Raw genomic sequence first — 14,922 nt, 5'->3', positions numbered from 1 at the left:
GTAAAATAAAAACCAGGAAGCAGTCAAATAGCAAACAATGGGTTGTATAAGGACATTATGTGAGTAAAAGGAAGCTTGTGCAAGGGAATTTTCCCATCTTTCCTCTCTATTGAAGCTGCTTGAAACCCTAATAAACAGAATCATTCCTGAGGGCAGACCCTCAGGAATGGAGTGACATGCAAGCTCTGGGGAAATAGGTGGAGGAGGAATTGCTGAAAATCAGGTGGAGGCATCTTCCATGAATGAAAAGAGCCCCAGGAGAATAAGAACATAAGAGCCCCTTGGATCAGACCAAAGGTCATCTAGTCCAGCTTCCTATATCTGACAGTGCCCACCAGGTGCCTCAGGGAGTACACAAGACATGATAGCTATGTCCTGTTGCCACTCCCTTGCACTTGATATTCAGAGACAGGCTACCCAGAGGTTGTAGAGAGTCATCATGGTTTGTAATCTGTGATGGATGCTTGCTCCATAAAGCTGCCCAGTCCCCTTTTAAAGACATCTAGGCCAGATGCCATCACAATATCCTATGGCAAGGAGTTCCACTGATTTATTACACGCTGGGTAAGGAAATATTTCCTTTTATGTGTTCTAATTCTTCCACCAGTCAACTTTAGTGGATGTCCCCTGGTTCTGGAGTTGCTTAAGAGGGAAAAGAACTTCCCTCTAGCCATCTCATGCATAATTTCATATGTCACAACCAAGTTCCCCCTCAGGTACCTTCTTTCTAGAATGAAGAGTTGCAAATGCTTGTAAAGGACATGCCCCAACTCACTAATCATTTTGGGGGTTCTGCACCTTTTCCAGTTCCACTATATCTTTTTTGAGATGTGGTGACAAGAATAAAGAAATCACAGTTGTAGGTGAGAGTCATGCTAATGGTCAGTATGGATAGTGTCAAAAATCTTTTCTGACCCAAAAATGGTGACACAGGTTGAGTCTCATTACTCTCGGGTTTGTTCCAAGAACTCATGAGGATGGCAAAAATCACATTAAAGCAAACTCATTTAAAAAACAGACCCTTTGCTAGGTGATTTAAAAACAGTCTTGCTGACCTTTGTGATATAAGACAGAGTCATTAGGCAGACAATCCATCAATCAGTCTCTCTCCAGGCACTTACAAAGGTTTCACTCTAAGCCAGCAACCCCTCCCTTCACCCAGAGCAAAGTGATTTTTCTTTCACATGCTCAGGGGGAAGGGAGGGGTTGCTTGCCTTGGAGTGAAGCTGCCCTCTCTCGCATTAACAGGTTGCTGTTAAACAACTGTTTTCCTTTAATTCAAAGGACACTTCTCATTGCATTAAGATAGAAAAATTCATGGATTTTCCATGGGTGAAAAAATCCATGGATAATTAGGTTATACCTGTAATCACTTGCATGATTCTCTCTCTACAACAGTACAAAAAGCAGTTTTTTAAACTGTGATTTTAAAAGGATAATTTTTTCCCCTTCTCCAGGAATCAGTACATTCCTTCTCATTTGCAGTAGCCATTCGTGTTGAGTCAAATCCATGTATAAAAAAATCCATATGTAACAAAGTTGGATCTGTATATATTGACATAATTTACATACTCCATAAAATATTTTGAGAACTTACTGTTTGTTGCATGGAATCCATCTATCTCCATCCTTTCCACAGTTTCCTTTTTTAGTACCTTCTGTGTTAAGCTTCTCATAACAGTGTTTATGAGAACCTGAAGCCTCTGTTTAAAAAAAAAATGTTAATGAAGTTTCCGCTAACAGACCCAGGCAAACAAAATCTTCCATAGTCAGAATGTATCTAAAATAACTGATGTCATGCAAGGGCACTACTTGTATGTTACATTGTTTAAAGTGAAAGATATCAAGGACTAGATATTATATACAAAATATATAAATTAACACACATTCCCGCCCCCCATCTCACAGCTAATTGAAACCCAAACTTTGAGAACCCCTGAAGTAAGACTATTATTCCATCTAGCTCAGTATTGCCCTACACTTAATGGCAATAGTTTTAGCAAGAGTTTCAGGTTTCAAGCAAGGGTCTTCCCCAGTTCTTCCCCGTCAAGAGAAACTCCCCAGGAGTTTCCAGGCTTTGAACCTAGTTCTTCAGAAATTTGCAAGTGGACCTCTGTATGGGGACTTCTGGTTCTTGAAAGCTGCAACCTATCTTAGGAATCAGAAAGAGTCTGAATGAACTGAATGATCCAAAATCAATATTCTCAAATACTGGAAGCTAGAAAGAACTGGTACCTTTCTGTAACCATCCTTACCAGTATATATTTTAACATGATTAATCTTCATTGCCTAAATATTGCACATTTAAATTCTTAAACACTGTTTATTAGGGCTGTTACTCCAGGAAGAACAATTCAAATACTATGTCAGTAGTAATAGGGAGTTTGCAAAGTACCTTTTCTGTGACATCGATCCAATGACAAGTAAATGCTTATCAAATATACTGTTTTAATGCTAACTTTAAATAACATATTTTCAGTAATGTCTGACATAAGTTTATACATACTCCTGTTTTCAATCACATTCTATGTTTCTATAGCTGTATGTTAATAAAAGAAGTTTTTTTCTTTAGCATCATTGGGTGCAAAACTAACCCCTTATGTCAGTGCTTTCCATCACCGGCATAGCGTTGCCAACGGGGCATATGCTGCATCCTGCAGTTGGGTGTCACTCATGGAGGCCTCCTCAAAGTAAAGGAATGTTTGTTCCCTTACCTCAGTGCTGCATTGCCCTTATGTCAGTGCTGGAAAGCACTGTCATAAGGGGTTAGAATTGCGCCTATTATTGTTTAATTCCTGCATAGTGCAACTTTAAGTGAAAATGTATAGTAAGTAGAAAGCTATTAATATAAACGAAGAAAGAAATGCGTCTGAATAAAGCATACTTAAATTAACCTACTATTTCCCCAGATGTATTTGCACTGATTATCTCTCGTCTTGCAGTCTCCATTGTAGCAACGTCCCTAAAATAAAAACAAATTATAAATAGGCAAAATATAGCATTTTTTCTCGCTAAAAAGCCAGGTGCTGCAATTAAAGAGGTGGCTGATGGCATTAACAATAAATTAGCGATATGATTTTAATGTGTACAGGGCAGTGGTTCCCAAATTCTCTGGGAGTTAGGGAACCACTGTAAGTGCTTGTAGGGGAGGGGCAAAGGCAGCAACATGACTGTCATGATCGCGCCACTGCTGGGGCCAATGAGTGTTTTTTTAACTCACATGTGTCAGCTCCAGCCCTCTGGAGGGTCTGAGGAGCCTGCGGACTCCTCTGTAGGGCTCTCCACACCTGCAAACTCCTGAAAATAGTGAAAGACAGCCACTTCTGGTTTTTGCAATGTCTCCTTAAGGGGGCAGAGACAGGGTTTCCCTGGCTGGGGCGTCACGATGCCCCAGTTTGAAAGCCTCTGTGTACAGGATGAGATTGACTACAGTGGGAACTGCTATGAACAGAGTAGGTGCTGTCCCTACTTCAAAGTCAGTACAAAGTCCAACATCCAGATAGGTCAAACTGGCCAGGTTGCTACTGCCCAGGTTCATTTATGGAGGGGGGGCCATATCTATGGATCTACTCTAGAGGTAAGGGGAGCTAGTTCATCCGTGGCCTCTGACTGAGCCTGATAAGGCAACAACCTTTTTTTCCCCATAAAACCAAAACTGATGTTTTTAAAGCCTTATAACACAATAAAAATGTCACTTGTGGTTTTATGGGGAAAAAAGGTTGTTACCTTCTCAGGTTCAGTCACCTGTACCCGTGATTTCAGTTAACAGTAAGGAGGTTCTGGTATGGAACTCCTGTTGATACTGGGGCACGCCTGTATAGCTTCTAAAATATGAAGGAAAGACCAATAAGTGGCACCACAAAGGTGTTGTGAGAGGGAGTTCCAGCTATACTGAACCCAGGAAAATACTGAAACCAGAATCAAAGAATACAAGAGTTGGAAGGGATCTTGGGGGTAATCTAGTCCAACTCCTTGCTCAGAGTTGGTGATGACAGTACCCCGGCCAGATGGTCATCCAGGCTCTGCTTAAAAGCTTCCAACAAAGAATAACAGGTCCTCCCTTAAAGTTTTTTCATTTTAAGTCATTTCGTTATAAGGTTGATGAGGAAAAAAAAAATCGATTCTTGGCCAGGGCCACTGTCTTTGTTGAATTTGCACATTCTCCTCACATCTGTGTGAGTTTTCTCTAGTCAGCAATGCTCCCATTTATTTCAATATTTAAAATTATCAATATTTTGGGTCTTTATTTAGAAGTGGTGATGGTGAAATATGCTGTAGGAACGTAACTCTTGTTTATGCATATCAATTAGTCAATGGTAAAATTGGTTTCATTATAAGTCCTTTCTCTTGGTTCCAAGAACCAAGAACCTATCAACAACTTTAAGTGAGAATTTGCTATAGTCCACAACTGTAAAAGGCAGGCTGTTCCAGTGCCAGACAGCACATATAGTTAAGAAATTCTTCCTCATAACTAGTCTAACTGCCCAGTCCTCAATAAACTCTACCCCCCCCCCCCGCCCCACTGATCGAGCCACACCAACAAGAAGAATGCTGTATCCTGCAGGAGGGCAAGTCACGGAGGTCTCCTCTAGGTAAGAGGACATCCGTTTCCTTAGCCAGGAGTTAAACATCCATTACTCCAAAAGGTCCTCTTGGATCTGTGCAGGTTCAAGGTGAGTAAGGGAGAGGGAACAGTGGGAAAAAACACAACAAGGATGCAGATGCATGCTGCTACCACTGGTAACCGCCCAACTCAGCCCCTCCGGGACTCTCCCCTGTTCCATCCCCTCTCCTGCCACTGGCTTATATGCCCTTCCAGAAATAGCCAGCTATGGGAGCAGATCTCTGGTGCTGCTGCTGTTTGCGGCAGTACTCCCAAAATGGATGGCAGTGCACTGTGCACGCTGCTGGAATCCATTTAACAACAACGGAGTAGCATTCCAGTTAAGTAAAGTGCTGCCCAGCCCTAGTTAGGAATGGGCTGCTAGTCTACTTCCCAGTAGTTTAAACTCATTACTTCTAGTTCCATCCTCAAGAACTACCAAAAGAAAATCCGCCCCTCCTTCTGTGCTACAGCCCTTCAGATATAGATCTAGATAATTTATAAAAATGTTGAGCGGAACAGGGTCCAAAACACAGCCCTGTAACACTCCATGAGATACCTCACTCCAGGCTGATGTGGAGCCATTTAATACCACTTGCTGGAAAAGGCTGCTCAATCAATTTGAACCCAGTCGTACCAACTAGCCCACATTTTACCATTTTAGATAATGGGAGAATTTGCCAAATGCTTTGCTGAAATCTAGGTACACTATTGTCCACAGCATTTTCACAGTATACCAGACTAGTCAGTCTCTATCAAAGAAGGAGATGTGGTTCATCTCGCATGAATTTGTTGACAAACCAGTGCTGGCTCCTGGAGATCACCCCTTTCTAAGTAATCACAGTCATTCTGCTTAATAATCTGTTCCAAGATCTTTTTATGAATTAACATATAGCAAATAGAATCTGATACTAGGAACCGCTGAGAACAGATGGTGTATGCCAGAATGTCCCATGAATTTGATAATTGGCATCTATTATAATTTTTAAAAATGAGTTGGATGATTTAATTTAGGAAATGAAATTTGCACAATGTGCTGTAAGAAATGTTTAAAGATTTACATACCTGATTTGAATCACAAGCGGATCCATCTTGCTTATGAAGATTTCGTGGACACTGAAATATAAAGTGTTCCTTTGAACTACGGTACAATAATTTGGTACACATAGACAAAAGTACATCAAGAGAAAGCAATGAGGTAATGTAATAATGGGCAGGAGGTCTGGTCTAGAGGGTAGAGCCTCCATTTGCCTGAAGATAACATCTGAAGGTCGCCTGTTTGAGGCCACCGGCACCGTGCGACCTTGAAGCAGCTGACAAGCTGAGCCGAGTTATTCCATCTGCTCTGAGCGTGGGAGGATGGAGGCCAGAATGTGAAACCAGATCAAGAAAGTAACACCTAAATGTTGTGGTTCTTGCAAAATAGAACATTCTTTCAAATTGTAAAAATCCCTACGGGGATTTAATAAGCCTGCCTATGTAAACCGCCTTGAATAAAGTCTTGAATAAAAACCAAGAAAGGCGGTATATAAATACTTGTATCATCATCATCATCATCATCATCATCATCATCAGCCCAAACCTAGGCTTCCCAACGCTGCAGACTACTGCAATGCCAAAATAGCCTCCACTGTATACTGTGGGGTCAGGGAAGCCAATGGAGATCTCCTGAGGGAAGGGGACATCTCCTACCCCAAGTAAAGCCCCAGCCCCTGCAATGGCACTACTCAAGCCAACTAAATCACAGGTGTAGACTTGAGAAGGCCCGTGTCGGGAACCCTCCTTCCAGGCCAGTCCCTCCTTCTGTTCCCCCTTCCCATGCCCTCCCTACACCCCTGCGCCACTCAGTGCTTACCTTCTAGTCAGCAGCGCCCATCTGCAGCACTGATGGGGCAGCATAGGCCTCCCTGCTGGTGCTGCTGACTTTGTGGGTAATGCAAACCTGCCCTAAGGCACATTTGCAATACCCAGCATGGGCGATGGGCTGTAGTACTGGCACTAGAGCCCGACAGGATAGGGCCCTAAACATTTAATTTATTAATAAGTTCAATTAAATCAATGGAAATGTCCATGATTAATAGGCATCATATCTTTAATAACTGAAATTTTTTTTAAAGAATGCATTTATTTAATTACAAAAGCTATTCAGAAAGTAACCTCCCTTTGGCTTTTTAAAAAAACAAGAATGAACAATTTCATACTGCTCAAAAATTACACACCATGCCAGCACTCAACTTGCACAGCATCTCCACCTGAATTGAGGCAATGGTTGTATCCTGGGACAAGCTTTGTCTCCCCTCTTCAAGAACGCTGCCAATGTGTAAGCACCCTGTAAGAAGAGTTACGCCTTTTGTTTATACAAATGAAAGTTGGCTGTGCTTCCCCAAGGCAATGGCAATGTTCTTGACAAGGGGAGACAAAAGCTTGTCCCAGGATACTACCATTGCCTCAATTCAGGTGGAGATTACATGGAAGTTTAGTGCTGACATGGTATGCAACTTTTGAGAAGTATTAGCTTCTTTTCCTTCATTCTTGTTTTTTTAAAAAGCCAAATGGAGGTTACTTTCTGAATAGCCCTCATACAAGACACTTCTATCATGGAACTCAGAAAATGCCCTGCAGTCCATGTTTAACTATTTTTAACTTAAGTGTTTACAAAACCGCAAAACTGCCTCAAAGAGGCATCCTTGCATCTCTGTCACACAAGAATGTCTCTTCTAAAAATGCTGGCACTTGCATGTATAAAAAGAAAGAATATGTGTTGTTTTTTTTGCTTCAGAACAATGGTTTTTGATCAAAGGAACATGTATGCAAATTTAAGTGATCATATCAATTAATACTCCTCTTAAAGGATATCCTCCCTGCAAATGCATTCATGCCAAAAATGCTTGCACTGCATCCGGGCAGGGGGCGCTGAAATGCAGGCTTGGGAGAGGAAAGGGAAAATGTCTTCCTTATTTCCCCATAAGGCCCTCAACTAAGAACCTGGCATAAGTCCAGGGAGAGAAAGGAGTGTGCCCATTGCTATCAGAGGGGACAGCATCCTGCGCAAGTCACACACCATGTGCTACCTCCTCCATTACACCCTTCACCCAACCTGTTCCACCTTGTTCTGCCTTTCCCTTCCCTATTCCACTCTCCCTCCACTGAGCAGCCTGGTTCAGCAGGCATTCTATGTGCCATTGCTGTCACATGCAGGGCTGCTCTGGCCTCACTGCTGGCGGTCCGGTAGCAAACGGCTTCACATGCTGTCAGCAGGCTGTAAAGCGCCAACCAGAACACTAGTTCTGGCACTGGCCTGCATGAATAGGATTAGACCATTAAGTTTCTTTAGAAAAGTGACAGTTCAATACTACCCAGAGTTCAGCTTACTGCTTGACCTTTTGGAAGTGTTTAGTTACCTGGCCAGAGTCCCCAGTACAGTTCTCTCCAATATCACACTCATTCACTGCAGAGCGGCATTCAAAGCCTCGTGGAAAAAACTGAAAGCCAAAAAATGTTTGATTATGAACCTAGATTGTGTAAACAAAAATAATTCCATTTTATTATAGTACACGTCTATTAGTAGTGAAGGTGGGTAGCAATACAGTTCTATCTTTTCTCCCATTGTTGGGAAAGTAGGGAGTGAGGAAGAGCGTTTTCGACTAGACACACGGCAGAAAACAAAAGGGCTAAGTCAGGAGCATTGCTAATTCTGACTGAATCTCTTCCTAGAGATCCTGTTCTCCAACGTGACATAACGCTGGAAGTTCCTAGATGCCCTGTTAACATCTCTATGATTTCTTTCAGTTAGGGCACAATCCTAACCCCTTATGTCAGTACTTTCCAGCACTGACATAAGGGCAATGCAGCTCTGAGGTAAGGGAACAAACATTCCCTTACTTTGAGGAGGCCTCTGTGAGTGACACCAAATGCAGGAGGCAACACATGTCCCATTAGCATCGCTATGCCAGTGCTGGAAAGCACTGACATAAGGGGTTAGGATTGCGCCCTTAGTCAGTTAGAGATTGATACTGATTCCTGAAGACCCCAGACCACATCTGGAGGGTTGGGAACCCTATAAGGAAGGGGTGACCAAAATAAGTTCAGGGGGCTAGTTCCAGCCATCAGGATCTTCCAGCCTGGTATTGCAACTATGCCGGCACACGCTAGCTGACAAATCAGGCCAAGACTAAGCATGAGCAGGTACACAGTAAATGGCCTGTGTTCAAAAGAGAATGCAATGCAAAATATTTTCTCACAGAGCTAGAATCAAAATTATGATGGTGATATGGAAATGCATACATTATGGACTTCTATCCATTTTCCATATCCCAGTATGGCTCTTAAGCTAAAAAATTTGTCTACTGCTGGCCTAAGCACCTTCTTCTAATCATTCTTCTGCCTCTAGTGGAGCAGTTACAATTGCATTTATTCATAAATAGCAAATGCATGAAGGAGTAATTGGGATCAGAACCATGGTATGGAGGCAGGTCGTGTTTAATCTTTTACCTTTGCACCTTTTCCAGCAAAAAATAGGTTATAAACCTATACATACTTACCTGGGAGTAAGTCCCATTCAACTCAAAAAGACCTACTTTTGCGTAAACATGTATGGCTGAGGAAGGGGACCTCCAGAGCTGCCACTGTTCGCAGTGGCACTCCCAAAAAGGTTGCTGGCAGTGCACTATGTGCACCTCTGGAAACTATTTCATGACAACAGAACAAGGTTTGGCTGACATTTAGGGCTGCATAGCCCTAGTTAGGATCCGGCTGTCAGCCATGGAATTAACCCCTTCTAAAGTATGCTAAGTCAGGTCCCAACTGCCTTTTTGGTTTCTGAGAAATAAATTTGCTTGCAGTATTCACGCTTGCCTCCATTTTTCTTTCCCTACCAAATTCTATAGCTGTACCATTGGCCACTACAGAGGATCCCTGCATATGACTGTTCCCCCCTCCCACATGCTCATGTTACATGCACTTTAAAAAGCAACACTGGTAACAGGCTCCTGTGAATACAACCCAATGGTGGAAATACCCACAAAAAATTATTAAAGTCGACACTGCGCATGAAGTACTTTTTTGTTTACATACAAGTAGCCAAGAACAAGAAGGGGAGAATAAGAGTATTTGTATCATCCATTAATTCATCATAGTGCATGGCTTTATAATGGGCTTTTTATCAGCCAATGCAAAGGCACCCAACCTAAACAGCTTAGGGAAGCCTTAAACTCATCATTCATCAGTTACCATATTGATATTGCAATCCCATATGTGTTGGCATCCTTCAGTCTCGGAAGACTATGGTATCGCGCTCTGAATAGTGGTTCTGGAACAGAGTGTTCTCTCCAGTGCGCGAAGCCTGGGTAGAGTAGATATGGAGGACAGACTGTTACCCATGCAGCAAATCCCCCCCTCTCCACGTCGCTGAAATGGTCCAATGGAAAGACAGAAGCCAATATGGTTGGTTCCAGCAGCATCACAGGAGTTGCCAGAATGTGACTGTGCTCAGCCATGAACTGCCTCAGGGACTCCAGCTCCAGATTTTGCCTCGAGGTTGACTCCTGAAGCCTTTTCCATAACTGGATGTAGCCACAAGGCAGTGGAGGTTTGGGATCAGAGTTTTCCTTCTCTCAGATGAGCTGCCTTCCCAGGCTGACGAGTCCCATCTACCCAGTGGCTGTTTAGGCGCCTCTTACGACAAGTACAGCCAAACTGAGGGCCTAGTCTTATCCCCAGCCCCCAGCGGATAATCACATAAGCTGTAATTAATTGATTGTACAATGTTATTTTCATATCAGCTGTTAAGTCACATTAGAGCCCTCTTAAAGTAGTGTATTTCTTTAGCTTCTGTCATTAGCAACACATAACTGAAAACATGAATAATGCGATTTGTAAGAGAAGGTTGCTTAAACTTTATAGTTTTAAGAATGAGTTTTAAGAATGAATCAAAACTTCTAATAACTCACAAGGCAGGTTTCATTACAACATGGGCCATCACTGCAATGAGCTTCATTAGAAAGTGAGCATTTCTTACAGCACTCGCCATGACAATCCTAAAGAGAACACATTGTAATCTATACTGAAAGTCAAAATAAACTAACTTGTACAACCACGCAAAACAATTCAACCATATATTGACTTTAAAAAAATAAAGTTTTCCTATACAGCTCAAACATCAAACCAAAGCAAGGAATCTTATGTGCTAAAGTTTTTGAAACCTTAGGGTTCAGGGCCAACATGGCCTGACCAAAGTGAACTACTGCAGAATTGAAATAATACTGACTATAAGAATACAGTTAGCTGGTTTTAGAGCCCAATCCTGAGCTCTGCGCACTGGCTTACTGCTGGCACACAGTGCTGCAAACATGCCTTAAGGCTTAGAGCAGCCCAGCACTGGAGCTAGTGGAGCTCAGCTCCTCCAGATCCTGAGCTCCATATTGGACCATGCAGCCTGACACGGAACTCTTTGATTCTGCAGCAGCTCTAAAGCTGCAAAATTGAGTAGCCCCATTGTGGAGTTACTTCCCTTACTTGGGGGAAGGGGATGAATGTCCCTTCTCCTGAGGAGCCGCAGGCGGCTGCCCAGTTGCACTTAGAATGCCTCAGGAGCCATTTTCAGCACCACGGCAGCCCTGCACTCCAAGCAGCTCTGGATTGGGCCGTAACTGACGAATCCAAGATATAAAAAAATAATTTTTTTTTTACACCAGCTTACTCTATTTTTATAAACAGAAACCTTGAGTAACATTCCCCATTTTGTAGTTGAGAAAGTGGTTATGGGAGTACAGTCAAAATGTCTCCAGCAGTTCTGTGGAGACTTCTCTCAAAAGGAAGTCTAAGAAAAAAATTGAATTTTAGTTCTTTATTTTTTATATTATTTACTGTGACAATTCTTTTTCAAATTTCTCACCAAAAAAATTTACCTTATAAAATGTCCATCCATTTGGTTATTTGACTACAATAGTTCGAATTTGCAGCTTTATGGCAAAATGAACATTCAAAGGCTGCTTTACTAAAGGCACTGTTTCGCACATTAAACAGGAAGAATAAAAAACAACATTTATATGAATATAAAAATATTACCATTTGGAAACCACAGTCACATTCCTCTCCTGGCTCCACATACCCATTTCCACATTCAGCAGTGTCAAACAACTGAAAGCAACAAATAAAATATCACAACCTACTATCAGTAAAAGATTCAGATGGATTTCTAAACTTTTTTTGTTTATCTGTTTATAAATTATCTGTATTTATACACCGCTTTTCAACTAAATGTTCACAAAGCAAACAAAATTACAACAGAATGGCTGTGCATTCCTATGCTGAAGAAGCATGATGACAAACACAGACAACAGATTTCTGCAAGCAAACAGCCACAAAAGTAAACCAGGTGGTATAAAACTAACTTTATTGCTATGGAAATGGACAAAGGTAACACAAGTAAAAGCAAAAGGACAAGGAAAAACACTATTTATGTTAATCTGTTCCTATACATTTATGTATTGGGCTAAATTTACTAGAAAAACCTTATTTTCCTCAAAACGGCACAGATTGCACAGTGTGCACACACATTCCAAAGGCTCCTGGACAGATCACACTTTTAATTTTAGACCAGAGATTTCCAAACTGGGGTGTCGAGACGACCTGGTCAGGGAGAAAAGGTAATTGGCAACTTAAGGGGCATGGCAACGTTGTAACTGTGGCAATGGCATGCAAAAAAGGTTTTTTTCATTTACTGTGGGTTGCTATGGCCCTCTGGAGGGTGAGGGGAGTCCGCGGCCCCCTCTGTGGTCCTCTCCATGCCTCAGAACAGCTCCAAAATACTATCATGACCCACTTCCAGTTTTCGTTGCATATAATTTTGGAGTTCTGAAGTGCAGGGAGGCCCACAGAGGGGGCCGAGAGCTCCCCACACCCTTCAGAGGGCCGTAGCAACACCCAATAGGTGACAAAAACCCCTTTTTGCGCTGTGGTGGTGTCCTCGTGGGAGCACTGTTGCCACCCCTCCCCCTCCAAGAGGAGGTCCCAAAGTCTCCCAGAAAGTTTGGGAGCCTCTGATTTAGACCCTGCCAGTAAACTTCAGGCTCAGTCATTAGATACAGAAAAATATAACCAACAGGACCCAATGAGTCATACTGTTTCCCCAAGTCAAAGGGACTTCTAGCTTGTATTTCTACAACTGCAACCCCTACCTCCATGCAATATGGCAAATTTCATTTTTTTTTTAAATTAGGGAGACTTTCAAAAGCAGTATGTGATACAGTAACACTACCATTTTTTAAAAGTCTAAATTATTCTAAAAGTCTAAATTAATAAATTTCCCAGTTGTAAGAAATGCCCTTCCTCTACCTGGGAATAAGAATTCTTATTTAACAGGGTGAGAGCAATTGTCCATTTTCACCCCAGCATGGCATCTTTTCAATGGCTGTCGCTGGTGTTTCTTTCACACCTTTGTCAGATTGTGAGCCCTCTGGAGATAGGGAACCATTCTTTTATTTATTTAGCTATGTAAACTGCTTTGTGAACTACTTTTTGTTGAAAATCAGCATGTAATTATTATTTTTATCATCATCATCATAAATAGGTATGCCCAAACACTTGACCTCTAAAAGAACTCTAGATCTAAGGGTGCAATCCTAACCAACTTTCCAGCACTGGCATAGCTGTGCCAGTGGGGCTTGTACTGCATCCTTCAGTTGGGGGGCAGTCACGGAGGCCTCCTCAAGGTATGGCAATGTTTGTTCCCTTAACTTGAAGTTGCATTACCCTTATGTCGGTGCAGGAAAGTGGATTAGACTTGCACCCTAAGTCAGTAAGCACCATACTGAAGATTATTTCCCAAAGATCTTAGGGCAGTGGTTTTCAGACTGGGGCATCACGATCCCCCAGCATGAGGGCCCTGGCCTCTTTCCCCTTAAGGGGCAGGGGGGAGGCAGAGAGGAGGCAGCGACGTGATCCCCAGGATCGCGCCGCTCAGGAGGTCTGCAGGGACTCGGTTGCATGCACCAGTCCCTGCAGCAGCCTGTCGGGGGAGTGGGAAGCCCTGTGCGAGCATCTGCAGGGCTCCCCGGGTCATCAGAAGTGAAAGTAGAGCGACTGCGCTTCACTTCCGCAAAACCGGAAGTAGAGCGCAATCGCTCCACTTTCAGTTCTAACTAGCTGGGGAGCCCTGCAGATGCTCGCACAAGGCTCCCCACACCCCTGACAGGCTGCTGCAGGGACTGGTGAGTGCAACCCAGTCCCTGCAGCCCTCCTGAGCGGCACAAACCTGGGGATCACATTGCTGCCTTCCCCCTACCCCCGCAAAGACAGCGGTGCAAACTCCCCTAGAGAGTTTGAAAACCACTGTCTTAGGGGTATGCCAAGCAGTTGATAAAAGTTTTTCAGCTATAAAGAAACAATTCGTATGGCAGCACGAAAAGTCTCAACAAAAGTGTCTAATATGCCCTTAAATTCCATGTTAATTAGACAGTTGGCTGTGACTACCTTAGTGATCTTTTTTCAAATAAAAGAGTTATTTTCAAGATAATAAAAAATTGAGTTTGAAGAAAACCTAAATGGATCCAAAATATCTCCTAAATATCACCAGCTTTTTGCAATTCAGCCTGTCCAAAAAAACAGAGAGGGTGTTCTTTGTACAAAACTGATTACAAAGCAAATGGTTCTATATTATTTGAAGCAAGTGTAGCAAGTCAACTCCTCACAGGGGAAGATGAAACCAGGAAAGCGCTGTTTTAATCTGGGATAAAGTTTTTCTCATTTCAAATATTTGATAACAACTTGGGCCCCAAACATTAATTAAGACCAACCACAGAGTCTTCAGAAAGAACATTTGTAAGAGTAGAAAAGAGAGCACACCACACAATATCATGTCCTACACTGGCAATCTCCAATACACATAGGTAGCAAAAAACAGGAGGAAGGATATTTTTTCCTGAACCCAAATGGACCATGGACTGATATATCAAAATAATTCTTAACCTTAAGTAGCTGAGATTCATTTTTATATTCTCCAGAGTTCAAACATTTGCAAAAAAATCTATTATGCATGTCACAGCCTTCTAACAAAGGTATGTTAACACTGTGATGAATGGCAGAAATTTGTGAATGGTTCACTGCAGCCATTTCAAGATTGCACATATAACCTGAATAGTCTCTAGAACAGCAAACCAATAATATGTGCTGTAACATCAGTCAGGTACTGCAAATACATTCTTACACACACAGTGATTAAATAAATTATAGTAAGAGACACAGAAGATTTAGAAAGCAACACTTGTGCTATAGAATTTCACCATTCTGTGTCTAAAGGCTTACAACAAGCAGTCAAACAT

The 14,922-nt window shown here is 42.3% G+C and overlaps 1 protein-coding gene across 1 annotated transcript in view; it reads right to left on the bottom strand.

Moving 5' to 3' along the window:
- Positions 1-14,922, bottom strand: part of ADAM23 (ADAM metallopeptidase domain 23) — a 105,683-nt gene that overhangs the window by 31,171 nt on the left and 59,590 nt on the right. The window contains 6 exon segments of the mRNA XM_066621966.1: positions 1,598-1,703; positions 2,899-2,962; positions 5,669-5,719; positions 8,005-8,085; positions 10,552-10,638; positions 11,669-11,740. Of these exon segments, the coding sequence (XP_066478063.1) occupies positions 1,598-1,703; positions 2,899-2,962; positions 5,669-5,719; positions 8,005-8,085; positions 10,552-10,638; positions 11,669-11,740 (461 nt within the window).

The sequence above is a fragment of the Tiliqua scincoides genome, chromosome 1 (genome assembly GCF_035046505.1).
Source record: "Tiliqua scincoides isolate rTilSci1 chromosome 1, rTilSci1.hap2, whole genome shotgun sequence".
NCBI classification, from domain to species: domain Eukaryota; kingdom Metazoa; phylum Chordata; class Lepidosauria; order Squamata; family Scincidae; genus Tiliqua; species Tiliqua scincoides.
The sequence above is the reverse complement of the archived record's forward strand: the minus strand, read 5'-3'. Positions and strand labels throughout refer to the sequence as shown.